Source organism: Argopecten irradians, chromosome 3, assembly GCF_041381155.1.
Source record: "Argopecten irradians isolate NY chromosome 3, Ai_NY, whole genome shotgun sequence".
In the NCBI taxonomy this organism is placed as follows: domain Eukaryota; kingdom Metazoa; phylum Mollusca; class Bivalvia; order Pectinida; family Pectinidae; genus Argopecten; species Argopecten irradians.
Genome location: NC_091136.1, coordinates 53,117,391 through 53,133,764, shown reverse-complemented (window position 1 = coordinate 53,133,764; position 16,374 = coordinate 53,117,391). Strand labels below are relative to the sequence as shown.

Sequence of the window (16,374 nt, the reverse complement as noted above, 5' to 3'; positions counted from 1 at the left end):
CAATGAGACGAGACAAATGACTTACGTTACAGACTCAACAGACAAGCTCTTCCTCAGTCGCGAAGCCTGCGTCGTCTTAGGTATCATTCCAGAATCCTTTCCGCATGTTGGCACTCAAGACACCTCTGCATACATCAATGCTACTTCGTCTCCCGTTAACTGCCAGCATGCACCATGCGATTGTCCTACACGTGAACAACCTCCACCGCCTCCGACGAAACTTCCTTTCCCAGCTACAACGGACAATGTCGGCCGGCTAAAAGATCACATCCTCGAGTATTACAAGTCGAGCACATTCAATACGTGTGAACATCAGACCTTATCTCTAATGAACGGACCACCCATGAATCGCATGGTAGATCCTGGCGCGAAACCGGTTGCCCATCACACATCTGTACCCGTTCCGATTCACTGGCAAGATGCAGTGAAGGCTGGATTAGATCAGGACGTCCGTCTTGGGGTTCTCGAACCCGTACCGATTGCTGAACCTGTCACTTGGTGCCCATAGAATGGTTGTTTGTGCGAAAAAGAACGATACACCTCGACGCACCGTGGATTTCCAACCCTGGACGCACACGCCACTCGCGAGACTCACCACACTCCTTCACTATTCCACCAAGGGCCATCTATTCCATACGGAAAGAAGAAGACATTATTTGATGCTTGGAACGGTTATCACAGTGTACCAATTCGCGAGGAGGACAGACACCTGACTACATTCATCACACCTTGAGGAAGGTACCGCTACGGAACTGCGCCCCAAGGCTACATCGCATCAGGCGATGGGTATTCTAGACGTTATGACGAACTTGTCTCGGATATCCCTAACAAAACCAAGTGTGTCGACGATGTGCTCTTGTGGTCCGACACTGTTGAGGAGGGCTTCTTTCAGGCTGTACAGTGGCTTGACATATATGCGGCCGTAACGGGATAACCCTCAATTCTGAGAAGTTCCTATTCGCAGAGGGCACTGTAGAATTTGCGGGATTTGAAATCACCAGCGATAGTGTTCGATCATCACAGAAATATTTACGTGCTATCTTGGACTTCCCTACGCCGAAGAATATCACAGATGTGCGATCATGGTTCGGACTAGTCAATCAGGTATCATACGCCTTCAGCATGGCCGAGAACATGCATCCATTTCGTGATTAACTCAAGCCTGATCAACCATTCAAGTGGACTGAAGATCTTCAACGAATATTCGAGGAATCTAAAATCGTCATCGCAAACGAAATTGAAATGGGTGTTCGAAATTTCGATCCAAGTAAACCAACGTGCCTCGCGACGGATTGGAATAGGTTTTTGGTTGCTACAAAAACACTGTGCGTGTACCAATGAGAGTCCCCTGTGCTGTCGCAATGGATGGGAAGTAACACTTGTCGGAAGTCGGTTCACGCACGCCGCTAAAATGCGCTACGCACCAGTTGAAGGAGAAGCTTTTTCCTGCTCGAATTCGCAAAACCGAATGTACAGCGTATGCACCCGTGTGAGCATTGTCTTCGACAACATCATTTTGAAATAGTGTGCAGAAGTAAGGATAATCCAAAACCATCTGATCGAGGCGCGATTTCTGGAAGTGCATTATTTGACGCTCTGTGTACTGCTCAGGACTAGCATTGTACCGTTAGCGAGTCCGGCATGGAACGTTCTATCCGTATTGACCATCACAACTACGATGAACTGACTAAGTCCTGGGTGAAAAAACGATCACAACCACAACCATTCGTGAATGTCGAGGCTCGTGTTACACATGAAGACTATGCGGCTTTAGGTTTCAAGCTACAACGTGATACCCGCACCATGCCTATACAGGCTATGGCCGACTCTGGGAACATGGGATCGTGTCATAACAGCCACCATAAGCGATGACAATATGCAGGCGTTACTCACGTTGATAGAATCCGGTATGCCGAACACTCGGCATGAACTTCCGAAGTCACTACAGGAATATTTCACACTCCGTGACGACCTTCATACAGTAGATGGTGTGGTTCTTTACAAGGAGAGAATAGTCATTCCACCATCACTTCGACAGAAAATATTGGCTTCTCTACATTCAGCACATCAGGGGGTTACATCTATGACTTAAAGAGCTGAGGCTTCAATATTCTGGTCTGGGATCACACCTGCTATTGCGTTGGTTCGGGCATCATGTAATCACTGCAATCGTATCGCCCAGTCCAACCCGAGTGCACCACCAATGCCTTTGACCACGCCTGACTATCCGTTCCAATGTGTATGCGCGGACAACTTTCATTACATGGGATGTACTTATCTCGTAATCGTCGATCGTTATTCTAACTGGCCAATAGTGGAGAAAGTTTCCGATGGTTCTAGCAACTTGATAGAAAGCCTCCGAAGGACATTTGTTACTTTTGCCATTCCAGATGAACTAACCTCAGATGGAGGTCCCAAGTTCCTCGAAAACTGGGGCGTTCACCATCGACTATCATCAGTCGCCTTTCCCCATAATAACTGTCGCGCTGAAGTGGGAGTCAAAACAGTGAAGCGATTGATCATCGGCAATACAAGCACCAGTGGAGATCTTGACACTGATGCGTTTCAACGTGTTATTCTCCAGTATCGTAATACACCTGACAGGGACACAAAACTTTCCCCTGCTTTGTGCGTGTTCGGTCATCCTATACGGGACTTCATCCCTATACCACTAGGTCGGTACATTCCACATAACACATGGATGGAAAGCCTAGCAGCCCGCGAAGAAGCGTTAAGAACCGACATACGCGATAGCGAACGTTGGTTTGAACATACTAAACGTCTTTCGCCACTGGTAGTTGGAGATCATGTGCGTATCCAAAAAAGTCAGATCCCATCCCCTCAAAAGGTTTGCCAATTCGACCAATATGTTGTTTGGGTTGATGGGTCTGGACGTGTCACCCTGCGCAACAGGGAATTCCTTCGAAAATACATCCCTGTTATTACCCCTCCAGCGCGTCTGACGATCGATAAAGACATTGTCATTCGCCTTCCCCATCGTGTATCGCTACCTACCTCAAATGTTCAAGAAACTACAATTGCTGAAAGGGAAAGCTTTTAGTAAGAACACAATTGCGAGTCCTACTCCTTTTACACCGACGGTTACTAGAAATGAGGAACATTTATTTCGTTCATCGCCTGATGTAAATGACGATACTCCGCGGTCCGTAACACGGGATACCCAAAGTCGTCGTCATCTAGAATTCAACTCTCCATCAAGTCCAAAGAACAATCGTAACCAAACTCCGCTCACAGTGCCCCCTAGTCCTATACCTATACCACAGACTCCATCACTCAAACCAGTCCGTAAATCTGGTCGTACAACAACAATACCGGCGTGGCACTTCAGATAAGATTTATTATATCTCGAAATGACTTGTCATCTTATATAGTTCGATCATATCTCTCCTGATTCTCCTGAAGGCTAGCGTTGGTAAATTTAGTTTCTTCAACCTGTCTTGGTAGGTCATGTTTTTCATTTCTGGGAAACATCTAGTTGCTCTTCTTTGAACATCCCCTATTTTTTCAATATGTTTTTTAGATTAGATGTGGTGCCCACACAGGACTGGCATAATCAAGCTGGGATCAAATAACTCTTTATAGATAATCTGGAAAGTTCTTCTGAGAAGTGCGAACATAGAATATGTGTTCATCAAAAGTTAATTCCGAGTCTATAGTTACTCCCATGTCTTTTTCCTGGATGGTTTTCTGCATGTTGTTTCCGTTGAGATGATAAAATTGTTCAGTTTCATTGTGGTTCTTGCTACGTCTCCTGCCTATCCTCGTATGCTTACACTTTCCAGGGTGCATTTTTAGCAGCCAAGTGTCGTTCCACTTACACATAGTGTCAACGTCTTTCTGAAGATCTAGGCTATCTTGATTACTTTCAATTATTCGAAATATTTTAGTGTCATCGGCAAATAAGTACATATCCGAGTCTACTGTTTCAGGGAGGTCATTCACGTAAATAACAAACATTAAAGGGCCTAGTACAGAACCTTTTGGAACTCCTGAATAACGAAATCCAAGAGATTATTTGATTGGAAAAAGTATAAGAATGTAGTTTGTTGATTAATCTGTTATGAGGAACCGTATCGAAAGGATTCTGGTAATCCATATAAATACAAATTATTACGTGTCTTTTATCCATAGCTTCAGTCCATTTATCGAATACTTCAAGTAGCTGTAAAGATGTTGATCGCCCTGATATAAAACCATATTGCTTATCCGAGAAGTAGTTATTTATCCTCATTAATTTAGTTATATGTTCTCTTATGATGGATTCTAGAACTTTACATATTACTGACGTTAATGAAACTGGTCTATAATTTCCTGCCTCGCTTTTGTCCCCTTTCTTATAAATGGAAGAGACTAGAACATTCTTCCAGTCGCCTGATAGTGTTCCTGTTGATAATGATTGGTTCAATATTGTGGTCAGATGATCTGATATTGACTCAGCAGTATTTTTTAGAAACACTTTGCCTATGATATGTCTTGATGATTTGACATTCTACTACGCAGGACATTTGTGTTGTACTTTTTACTGACTTGATGTTCATTTTATGTTCACTAAGACAAGTAGTCTGACATGTTAGTGATCATTGTATATCAGTCTCTTTGCCAATAGTACTGTTATCAGCGATACTTAACCGCCAAGGACTTGGGGGGGATAGAGGATTATATGTTATAGTTGATCATGTATGTGTCCATGTATGTGTCAGTATGTCACCAATTATCATTGTCTAGATCTAATTTACTTTGTGTGTCTTTTCAGACCGTGTTCATTGCTGGATAAACACCTGATGACGTAAACGGGCAATTTAAACTTTCTCGACGTTTTCAGACGGTGCTTAAATTATTTTTCATGGTTTTACGTATGATATGTGAAATGCAGTAAAAAAAGGCTTCTGCTTTTATCGTTGAGTTTATGCTTCGCATCGGTCGAAAAGCCCAGGGGAGACCGGATTAGGCTAACGTTCTGCAGTTACCCGTATCCAACATGGCGACGGCACAAAAATGCGAGGAAACCGTTCTGTCTGTTCACTGAATAGACCGTGACGGGAGTTTTTCTTGTATAATCGCCATAGATCGTGTGTTGTAACAATGTTAGCAAAACTTGAAGTGTAAGTCATATGCACAGAGAAACCAAGCATGTAAAATTACGCATAATTAGGGAAACTAAAAATGTCAATTTTGCCGTTATAAGGGTAACTCACCGATACATTTTTGAATAGCGAAACTTATAAGGTTATTCTGGTTGTGTTTAGGATTAAGTTTGAGACAATTCGTTTAGGTTTTCTTATTTTCATTTATATACTTAATATATATTGACTAGGACTCGTATCCAAATCTAAGAGTTTGATTATTTTTAACTCACTTGGCCCGAAGGGCCGGTGAGCTTATGTCATGGCGCGGCGTCTATCCTCCGTCCGTCAACGTTTCCTTTAAAACGCTACTAGTCATGGAGTTCTGCGTGGATTCTAATCAAAATTGGCCAGAAACATCCTTAGAGGAAGGGAAACAGAGTTTGTATAAATTTTGGCTCTGACCCCCGGGGGCAGGGATGGGGGGGGTGGGGGCGGGGCCCAATAATGGAAATAGAGGTAAGTCCTTTAAATCGCTACTAGTCATAGAGTTCTGGATGGATTCTAATCAAATTTGGCCATAAAAATCCTTGGGGAAATGGGAACAGAGTTTGTATAAATTTTTGCTCTGATCCCCCGGGTGCAGGAGGGGCGGAGCCCAACAGGGGAAATAGAGGTAAATCCTTTAAAGTGCTACTAGTCATAGAGTTCTACATGGATTCTAACCAATTTTGGCCCGAAACATCCTTTGTGGAAAGGGAACAGAGTTTGTATTGGCTCTGAACCCCCTTCTTTCAAGTGCTACTAGTCATAGAGTTATGCATGAGTTGTTATCAAATTTGGTCAGGGAATTAAGAGGTAGATCTTTAAATTCCTTCAGAAAAGAAACAATGATCCTGTATTCAGAATTATTTGGCATTACAAACCAAGTAAGCGATACAGACCATCTGGGCCTCTCGTTTTTTAAAGTGTAAGCCCACACAAACAATGATGTGATTGTCCAGAAATTTCTGATTGAGCACATTATGTACATGTATTGCAGAAAAATCAAGCACCACAGGGTTTGATAATGGGAGAAGCATGTTACTGTTGCTGAGAAAGATATGTAAAATAAGACACAGATTGTTATGGGTACAGTACATAATCATTAAAAAAGTGTTTTTCGGATGGTCTGTAAATGATCATAAGCATTACACTAACACCTGCTCTTACAAGAATACCATAGTGTCCGAGTGTATTTAATCAACATTTAATAACTTTAATTTCCTTCATAAATTGAACACGCTTGTACATGTACTTTAAAGAAATTTGACTACAACTTAAAAAATCCTAATAAAATGTAATTTGATTTTATTAAGAACTGGATTCACAGGGGCTTGACTATAACAGCCACCTCACCACGATCTTCTGAAATTATACCTTATGACTACAGATTTGTCTGCTATACAATTAGCGTAACAAATAAACGTTGCTAAATTATGCAGTGATGATATTCCCGTTACATTCTTGGCACTGACGTCGTACATAAATCATCGTGTGTTCATGAATGTGATTGTGTGTTGGTGTTATACATTAACCTTACATGTGATTGTTTGTTGGTGATATACATTAACCTTACATGTGATTGTGTGTTGGTGATATACATTAACCTTACATGTGATTGTGTGTTGGTGATATACATTAACCTTACATGTGATTGTGTGTTGGTGATATACATTAACCTTACATGTGATTGTGTGTTGATGATATACATTAACCTTACATGTGATTGTGTGTTGGTGATATACATTAACCTTACATGTGATTGTGTGTTGGTGATATACATTAACCTTACATGTGATTGTGTGTTGGTGATATACATTAACCTTACATGTGATTGTGTGTTGGTGATATACATTAACCTTACATGTGATTGTGTGTTGGTGATATACATTAACCTTACATGTGATTGTGTGTTGGTGATATACATTAACCTTACATGTGATTGTGTGTTGGTGATATACATTAACCTTACATGTGATTGTGTGTTGGTGATATACATTAACCTTACATGTGATTGTGTGTTGTGATACACATTAACCTTACATGTGATTGTGTGTTGATGATATACATTAACCTTACATGTGATTGTGTGTTGGTGATATACATTAACCTTACATGTGATTGTGTGTTGGTGATATACATTAACCTTACATGTGATTGTGTGTTGGTGATATACATTAACCTTACATGTGATTGTGTGTTGGTGATATACATTAACCTTACATGTGATTGTGTGTTGGTGATATACATTAACCTTACATGTGATTGTGTGTTGGTGATATACATTAACCTTACATGTGATTGTGTGTTGGTGATATACATTAACCTTACATGTGATTGTGTGTTGGTGATATACATTAACCTTACATGTGATTGTGTGTTGGTGATATACATTAACCTTACATGTGATTGTGTGTTGGTGATATACATTAACCTTACATGTGATTGTGTGTTGGTGATATACATTAACCTTACATGTGATTGTGTGTTGGTGATATACATTAACCTTACATGTGATTGTGTGTTGGTGATATACATTAACCTTACATGTGATTGTGTGTTGGTGATATACATTAACCTTACATGTGATTGTGTGTTGGTGATATACATTAACCTTACATGTGATTGTGTGTTGGTGATATACATTAACCTTACATGTGATTGTGTGTTGGTGATATACATTAACCTTACATGTGATTGTGTGTTGGTGATATACATTAACCTTACATGTGATTGTGTGTTGGTGATATACATTAACCTTACTTGTGATTGTGTGTTGGTGATATACATTAACCTTACATGTGATTGTGTGTTGGTGATATACATTAACCTTACATGTGATTGTGTGTTGGTGATATACATTAACCTTACATGTGTATTGTGTGTTGGTGATATACATTAACCTTACATGTGATTGTGTGTTGGTGATATACATTAACCTTACATGTGATTGTGTGTTGGTGATATACATTAACCTTACATGTGATTGTGTGTTGGTGATATACATTAACCTTACATGTGATTGTGTGTTGGTGATATACATTAACCTTACATGTGATTGTGTGTTGGTGATATACATTAACCTTACATGTGATTGTGTGTTGGTGATATACATTAACCTTACTTGTGATTGTGTGTTGGTGATATACATTAACCTTACATGTGATTGTGTGTTGTTGTGATATACATTAACCTTACATGTGATTGTGTGTTGGTGATATACATTAACCTTACATGTGATTGTGTGTTGGTGATATACATTAACCTTACATGTGATTGTGTGTTGGTGATATACATTAACCTTACATGTGATTGTGTGTTGGTGATATACATTAACCTTACATGTGATTGTGTGTTGGTGATATACATTAACCTTACATGTGATTGTGTGTTGGTGATATACATTAACCTTACATGTGATTGTGTGTGTTGGTGATATACATTAACCTTACATGTGATTGTGTGTTGGTGATATACATTAACCTTACATTGTGATTGTGTGTTGGTGATATACATTAACCTTACATGTGATTGTGTGTTGTTGGTGATATACATTAACCTTACATGTGATTGTGTGTTGGTGATATACATTAACCTTACATGTGATTGTGTGTTGGTGATATACATTAACCTTACATGTGATTGTGTGTTGGTGATATACATTAACCTTACTTGTGATTGTGTGTTGGTGATATACATTAACCTTACATGTGATTGTGTGTTGGTGATATACATTAACCTTACATGTGATTGTGTGTTGGTGATATACATTAACCTTACATTGTGATTGTGTGTTGGTGATATACATTAACCTTACATGTGATTGTGTGTTGGTGATATACATTAACCTTACATGTGATTGTGTGTTGGTGATATACATTAACCTTACATGTGATTGTGTGTTGGTGATATACATTAACCTTACATGTGATTGTGTGTTGGTGATATACATTAACCTTACATGTGATTGTGTGTTGGTGATATACATTAACCTTACATGTGATTGTGTGTTGGTGATATACATTAACCTTACATGTGATTGTGTGTTGGTGATATACATTAACCTTACATGTGATTGTGTGTTGGTGATATACATTAACCTTACATGTGATTGTGTGTTGGTGATATACATTAACCTTACATGTGATTGTGTGTTGGTGATATACATTAACCTTACATGTGATTGTGTGTTGGTGATATACATTAACCTTACATGTGATTGTGTGTTGGTGATATACATTAACCTTACATGTGATTGTGTGTTGGTGATATACATTAACCTTACATGTGATTGTGTGTTGGTGATATACATTAACCTTACATGTGATTGTGTGTTGATGATATACATTAACCTTACATGTGATTGTGTGTTGGTGATATACATTAACCTGATATGTGATTGTGTGTTGGTGATATACAATAACCTTCCTTACATGTGATTGTGTGTTGGTGATTTACATTAACCTTACATGTGATTGTGTGTTGGTGATATACATTAACCTTACATGTGATTGTGTGTTGGTGATATACATTAACCTTACATGTGATTGTGTGTTGGTGATATACATTAACCTTACATGTGATTGTGTGTTGGTGATATACATTAACTTACATGTGATTGTGTTTGTGATATACATTAACCTTACATGTGATTGTGTGTTGGTGATATACATTAACCTTACATGTGATTGTGTGTTGGTGATATACATTAACCTTACATGTGATTGTGTGTTGGTGATATACATTAACCTTACATGTGATTGTGTGTTGGTGATATACATTAACCTTACATGTGATTGTGTGTTGGTGATATACATTAACCTTACATGTGATTGTGTGTTGGTGATATACATTAACCTTACATGTGATTGTGTGTTGGTGATATACATTAACCTTACATGTGATTGTGTGTTGGTGATATACATTAACCTTACATGTGATTGTGTGTTGGTGATATACATTAACCTTACATGTGATTGTGTGTTGGTGATATACATTAACCTTAATGTGATTGTGTGTTGTGATATACATTAACCTTACATGTGATTGTGTGTTGGTGATATACATTAACCTTACATGTGATTGTGTGTTGGTGATATACATTAACCTTACATGTGATTGTGTGTTGGTGATATACATTAACCTTACATGTGATTGTGTGTTGATGATATACATTAACCTTACATGTGATTGTGTGTTGGTGATATACATTAACCTTACATGTGATTGTGTGTTGTATACATTAACTTACATGTGATGTGTGTTGTGATATACATTAACCTTACATGTGATTGTGTGTGTTGTGATACACATTAACCTTACATGTGATTGTGTGTTGGTGATATACATTAACCTTACATGTGATTGTGTGTGTTGGTGTATACATTAACCTTACATGTGATTGTGTGTTGGTGATATACATTAACCTTACATGTGATTGTGTGTTGTGATATACATTAACCTTACATGTGATTGTGTGTTGGTGATATACATTAACCTTACATGTGATTGTGTGTTGTGATACACATTAACCTTACATGTGATTGTGTGTTGATGATATACATTAACCTACATGTGATTGTGTGTTGTGATATACATTAACCTTACATGTGATTGTGTGTTGGTGATATACATTAACCTTACATGTGATTGTGTGTTGGTGATACACATTAACCTTACATGTGATTGTGTGTTGATGATATACATTAACCTTACATGTGATTGTGTGTTGGTGATATACATTAACCTTATATGTGATTGTGTGTTGGTGATATACATTAACCTTATATGTGATTGTGTGTTGGTGATATACATTAACCTTATATGTGATTGTGTGTTGGTGATATACATTAACCTTACATGTGATTGTGTGTTGGTGATATACATTAACCTTACATGTGATTGTGTGTTGATGATATACATTAACCTTACATGTGATTGTGTGTTGGTGATATACATTAACCTTATATGTGATTATGTGTTGGTGATATACAATAACCTTACATGTGATTGTGTGTTGGTGATATACAATAACCTTCCTTACATGTGATTGTGTGTTGGTGATTTACATTAACCTTACATGTGATTGTGTGTTGGTGATATACATTAACCTTACATGTGATTGTGTGTTGGTGATTTACATTAACCTTACTTGTGATTGTGTGTTGGTGATATACATTAACCTTACATGTGATTGTGTGTTGGTGATATACATTAACCTTACATGTGATTGCGTGTTGGTGATTGTGATTGTGTGTTGGTGATATACATCAACCTTACATGTGATTGTGTGTTGGTGATATACATTAACCTTACATGTGATTGTGTGTTGGTGATATACATTAACCTTACATGTGATTGTGTGTTGGTGATATACATCAACCTTACATGTGATTGTGTGTTGGTGATATACATTAACCTTACTTGTGATTGTGTGTTGGTGATATACATTAACCTTACATGTGATTGTGTGTTGGTGATATACATTAACCTTACTTGTGATTGTGTGTTGGTGATATACATCAACCTTACATGTGATTGTGTGTTGGTGATTTACATTAACCTTACTTGTGATTGTGTGTTGTGATACACATTAACCTTACATGTGATTGTGTGTTGGTGATATACATTAACCTTTCATGTGATTGTGTGTTGGTAATATACATTAACCTTACATGTGATTGTGTGTTGGTGATATACATTAACCTTACATGTGATTGTGTGTTGGTGATATACATTAACCTTACATGTGATTGTGTGGCCCCCTTTTTCAATATGTATATTTTTAAATATTGTTCTATGTATTTTTGATTATATTGTTTTTTTGTGTTGAATATACATATTAATAAATTCTAAGTCAGCCTACTCTAGGTTGGCTATTTTCATTCATATTCATCGTTGTGTTATTCTTGCGACAGTGTGTAGATGCATAAATATATATATATATATATATATAACAGACAGTACGATTTTCCTCGTACCGTCGCCAAGTTAGATACGGGTAACTGCAGTTACCTTAATCCGGTTTCCACCTGTGAAAAGGGCGATCTGATAAAGGATGTATAATCGTTCTTTATACTGACCCGATCATTGATCCAATGGAATGGCATGTCTCCTCAATTTGTCAAATTATTATGTGTAATAATTATTTGATTAAAAAACCCATCATACCGTTAAATTGACGTTGATTTTGTGGAAACGTGCCGTGGCATCGCCATCACGGTCAGCAAACGAACAAGGGAAAGTCCTTGTTCTTAAAGAGTAGTCATTCCTTGACATGTTCTCTTCAAATAGAGTAACATATGCTTTGGGATCTGTGGCTAAGTTGTGGCAGTAAATCTGCACTCCATGACCCTCGAGCACTGGCGGGTACAATAGATAGGTGGCATCCACGTTGGCAATGCTACATGTCTTGACATCTTCGCAGCTCTCCAGTTCTTAAACAACAGGAAATTACCTTTTTATTACTTCGATATCGGGCTTCTTTTAGTTTTGTTTTAAATTTGTTTGCATGTTGTATGTACATGTAATTGCATAATATTTACAATAATTTAACTATGAGATGGTGATTTATTATTAGTATTAATAAGTATTTGGTAAAAGAGTAGTTCAATCTAAGATATAACATGCTAAAATTTTACTTAATAGGTAGTGATTGAAATCTTGAAAATAAATAAAAACAATACTCGAGGTAAAAAAAGTAATTAAAATCAAAATACCTTTACAAAAATCGGACATCAGTGACCAATTTCCGGTACTCAGACATTCTACTCCCGATACTCTCGGCAACCTGTCGCCATCACAGCTATATTGTCGTCTGCTACCTAAGTAAGAAGTTCCTACTGCCCAGAAAACTCCTAATTCTGCAGGAGGCTCGCCACATTCTAGGGATATGATAGAATATATTCCTTGTTAACTCTTACAATTATTTCTCCGAAGAATAATGAGGACGTCATTGTCGGCACTCTTACAGTTTAATGATGTTTAAATGATAATACAAATAGAAGGCAAACTCTATTCGTTGCTCAGGACGTTCTGCATCCTCGATCTCTTCATTGAACTAAAGAAAAGAGTATGTGTTAGTTGCCCCTGTAGATCTTGGAGATTTTTTTATTTCAGAATATTTTCTTGTCTGATGTTAAAGACATTGAGATCATACAGAATACATAAAAAGGATAGGATAATGGAACATTATTTCTCCCATACTTCACAGGGATATCCCGCGGTTGCTAGGGAAAAGATAACAAGATAACTCTATCTTACACAGGGGGGGGTGTAAGACAGCTCACACGCGCTCATCAATACATGCGGCGTAACTGCGCCGCGCATTGTAGATGACGTCATCAATTTTAACGCATAACGACGTTCCTGCGATAATGGCGCGATGAAAAAGCTGGAAACCAAGTGGAATATCATCATTTTTTTCTACTAAGTATGGGAGAAAATGAATCTTACATGAGTCTGTGAAGTGGACAAGGATATCTCGTGAAAGATTTTGGCCGTCTACCCTCGGCAAAAAATAAAGCCATAATTTCCTAATAAGGTGTTTGATATGTATTGATGTTTGTTAAATTCATTTTCATTCGGCTTCTTTTAAAATATACCAGTTTTGATTAATTAGACCCCTTTTCTTTTCAGCATAACAATATATGCTACTGTATCCCTACCCGTTACATTTTAGCTACAAATGCACCATTTTCAGCCGTTATGCCAGATTTAACCCTATATAAAAGTTTTGGTATTAAACTTTTGTAAATATTTTGCACATTAATAGCGAAAAGGTTGCTCTTAAACTTATTTTTTTTTATTTTGAAAATCTCATAACATTGATCTACATGTATGTTCATTTTCCGTAAGGGGCAAATAAAAAAAACAATGAAAAAAAAACATTTAAAGTTCAGGAAAAAAATTATTAAAGATGCTCCACTGCTGACAAATGGTATTTTTTCACTATCAAAAAACATGAGCAGTCGATTTAGTATTTTCCTTTATTATACTTTACACCATTACCACCATTGAAAAGTTTGAGCTTCTAATTTTGATTCAAGTTAAAAATATGAAAAATAATTAATTGTAGCCCGAAAAAAAATCCGTGGCACTATATCCTATATGGAATGAAGTACTGATTGTGCATGCACCAAAGGCAAAATGAATTATTTTATGTTATTTTTTTGTGTTAATTAGCCTAGACATATATACATGATTAAACACCAATTATTCTTCAAATGACGAATATCATTTATGCTCTGTCGGCGTTGGAGCATCTTTAAGTCACATGCCTCTCGAATTCATTTTATTGGTCCATAGCGACACTGCATGACTTTTTCAAACCTACAAAGATAAAGATCCGTTTACGTATTGATTATACCAGTACATACATACATCATAGTCGAGGCTTAACAAAGCTGGTTGTTCCGAAATCTTTCCAATGGTAAATAACGCAAATGGATGACTTCCTCTGTTAAAGTAAAATCTACTTAGCTGACAAAGTAACACTATCAATGTCGTGTTAATATGTGAACGTATTCTGAAATGAATCTATACCACATTCAAATGTAAACTCATTTGGCAATGAGTTAAAGCAAACAACCTTTATTAGAGTTTAAGTACCTTATTTCATGGACTAGATTACTTTGAACTTGTCTGATGTACATTGACAGCTAAGAACTACTTCGTCTTTACCTGTCGTGATGTTTTTATACAAATTGACCACCCATACATACATTGTATGTACATAAAGTAATTTGGCCCTGCAGGTAGTGCGTTAGAATTGTACCTGCTGCCCCTATTGCATGATCTTATCTTTTCTCTTCTTCCTAACTGACTATGTTTCCTGATGCCACCCTTGGCACCGCCTCACTTTTGGCCTTGGGTTGAGCGTTCGCGCTTGTGGGGAAGGCTCTGGGTGGTTCTGTCCTCTGGCCGAGACACACCAAATTCTATAAAAGTGGTAGTTTCTGCTTCTGCTTAGCGCTCAGCAAATAAGGATTGGGACGACAGGGTCGCCCGTTGTCAGTATTATGTTACCGGGTGGGGTGTGTTGCTTGGTGTCTTCGGCGGCATGCTTCAGTAATATAGCACTATAAAAGGGCAACAGTTCCACTATACAAGAAGACACAACACGAACATACTGCATTCTCCCAAAAACACGCACCTCGCACTTCACACACGACACACACTTCATACATGGGAGGCCGTCCTTACATGACCCTGGCTGTTAATAGGACGTTAAGATAATCAAACAGACAAACAAACATATATAAATGTAGATGCTCCACCGCCGACAGAGCATAAATGATATTAATCATTGGAACAATAATTAGTGTTTAATCGTGTATATATATGCCTAACTAACACAAAAAACAATATGAAATAATTTATTTCGCCATTGATGCATGCCCAATCAGTACTTCATTCCATATAGGATATAGTGTCACGGAATTTTTTCGGGATGCAATTAATTATTTTTCATTTTTTTTAACTTGAAGTAAAATTAGAAACTCAAACTTTTCAATGGTGGTAATGGTGTAAAGTAAATAACTTTTGTAATTGAAGAAAAATACTAAATTGTCTGCTCCTGTTTTTTATAGTGAAAAAGTACCATTTGTCAGCGGTGAAGCATCTTTAATTGTCATATGTTGGGAAGCAAAATTCATTGAAACATGTCTCCAATGACGAGTTCTATTAGCCCTCTGTCAATTAAGACATAATTATGTAACAAAATGCATATTGAATAATACACGGTGCTGTAGATATGCTTGGCATTGATATTTTGGCACAGTAAAAATTCAGCAGATAATATGTAAAAAAAATAATTTGCGTCATCGCAATCATTGCTATGCAAAATTATGATTAATACTTTTCGTTTTATTCTACCTCAGTGGAAACTACGGGATATTCATTGCACTAATACATACGATCATCACTTCGTCACTTGGTTAAAAAGGGTCCATCACCGAAAGGACTGCTAACATCTTACCGTTCATTCTCCACTAATTTGCATGTTTTCGGAAATAAAAACATAAAATATGAAAATTGAAATCAAAGTTCTTTTGTATTGTCATTTGTTTGGCAAATATCTCTACTTTTTAAATCCAAAAGGGCTGGCTCCTATCTTTACTCATAGAAAAGTTATAATTGTTACAGACAACCATCATATTTTGGTAAATAACAGATACGTGACTTTGTTAAAATGAACTAAATTGAGGTTTGTCATTAAAAATGCCACAAAATATACACTTTAACTGAT

General features: G+C 37.4%; 1 protein-coding gene across 1 annotated transcript in view; it reads right to left on the bottom strand.

The window, feature by feature from the left end:
- The window catches only part of LOC138319030 (uncharacterized), a 35,202-nt gene that overhangs the window by 4,034 nt on the left and 14,794 nt on the right, over nucleotides 1-16,374 (bottom strand). Inside the window, exons 5-6 of the mRNA XM_069261911.1 lie at nucleotides 12,845-13,009; nucleotides 12,297-12,562 (exon numbers count right to left, since the gene is read on the bottom strand). Of these exons, the coding sequence (XP_069118012.1) occupies nucleotides 12,297-12,562; nucleotides 12,845-13,009 (431 nt within the window). The remainder of the gene's footprint in view (nucleotides 1-12,296; nucleotides 12,563-12,844; nucleotides 13,010-16,374) is intronic.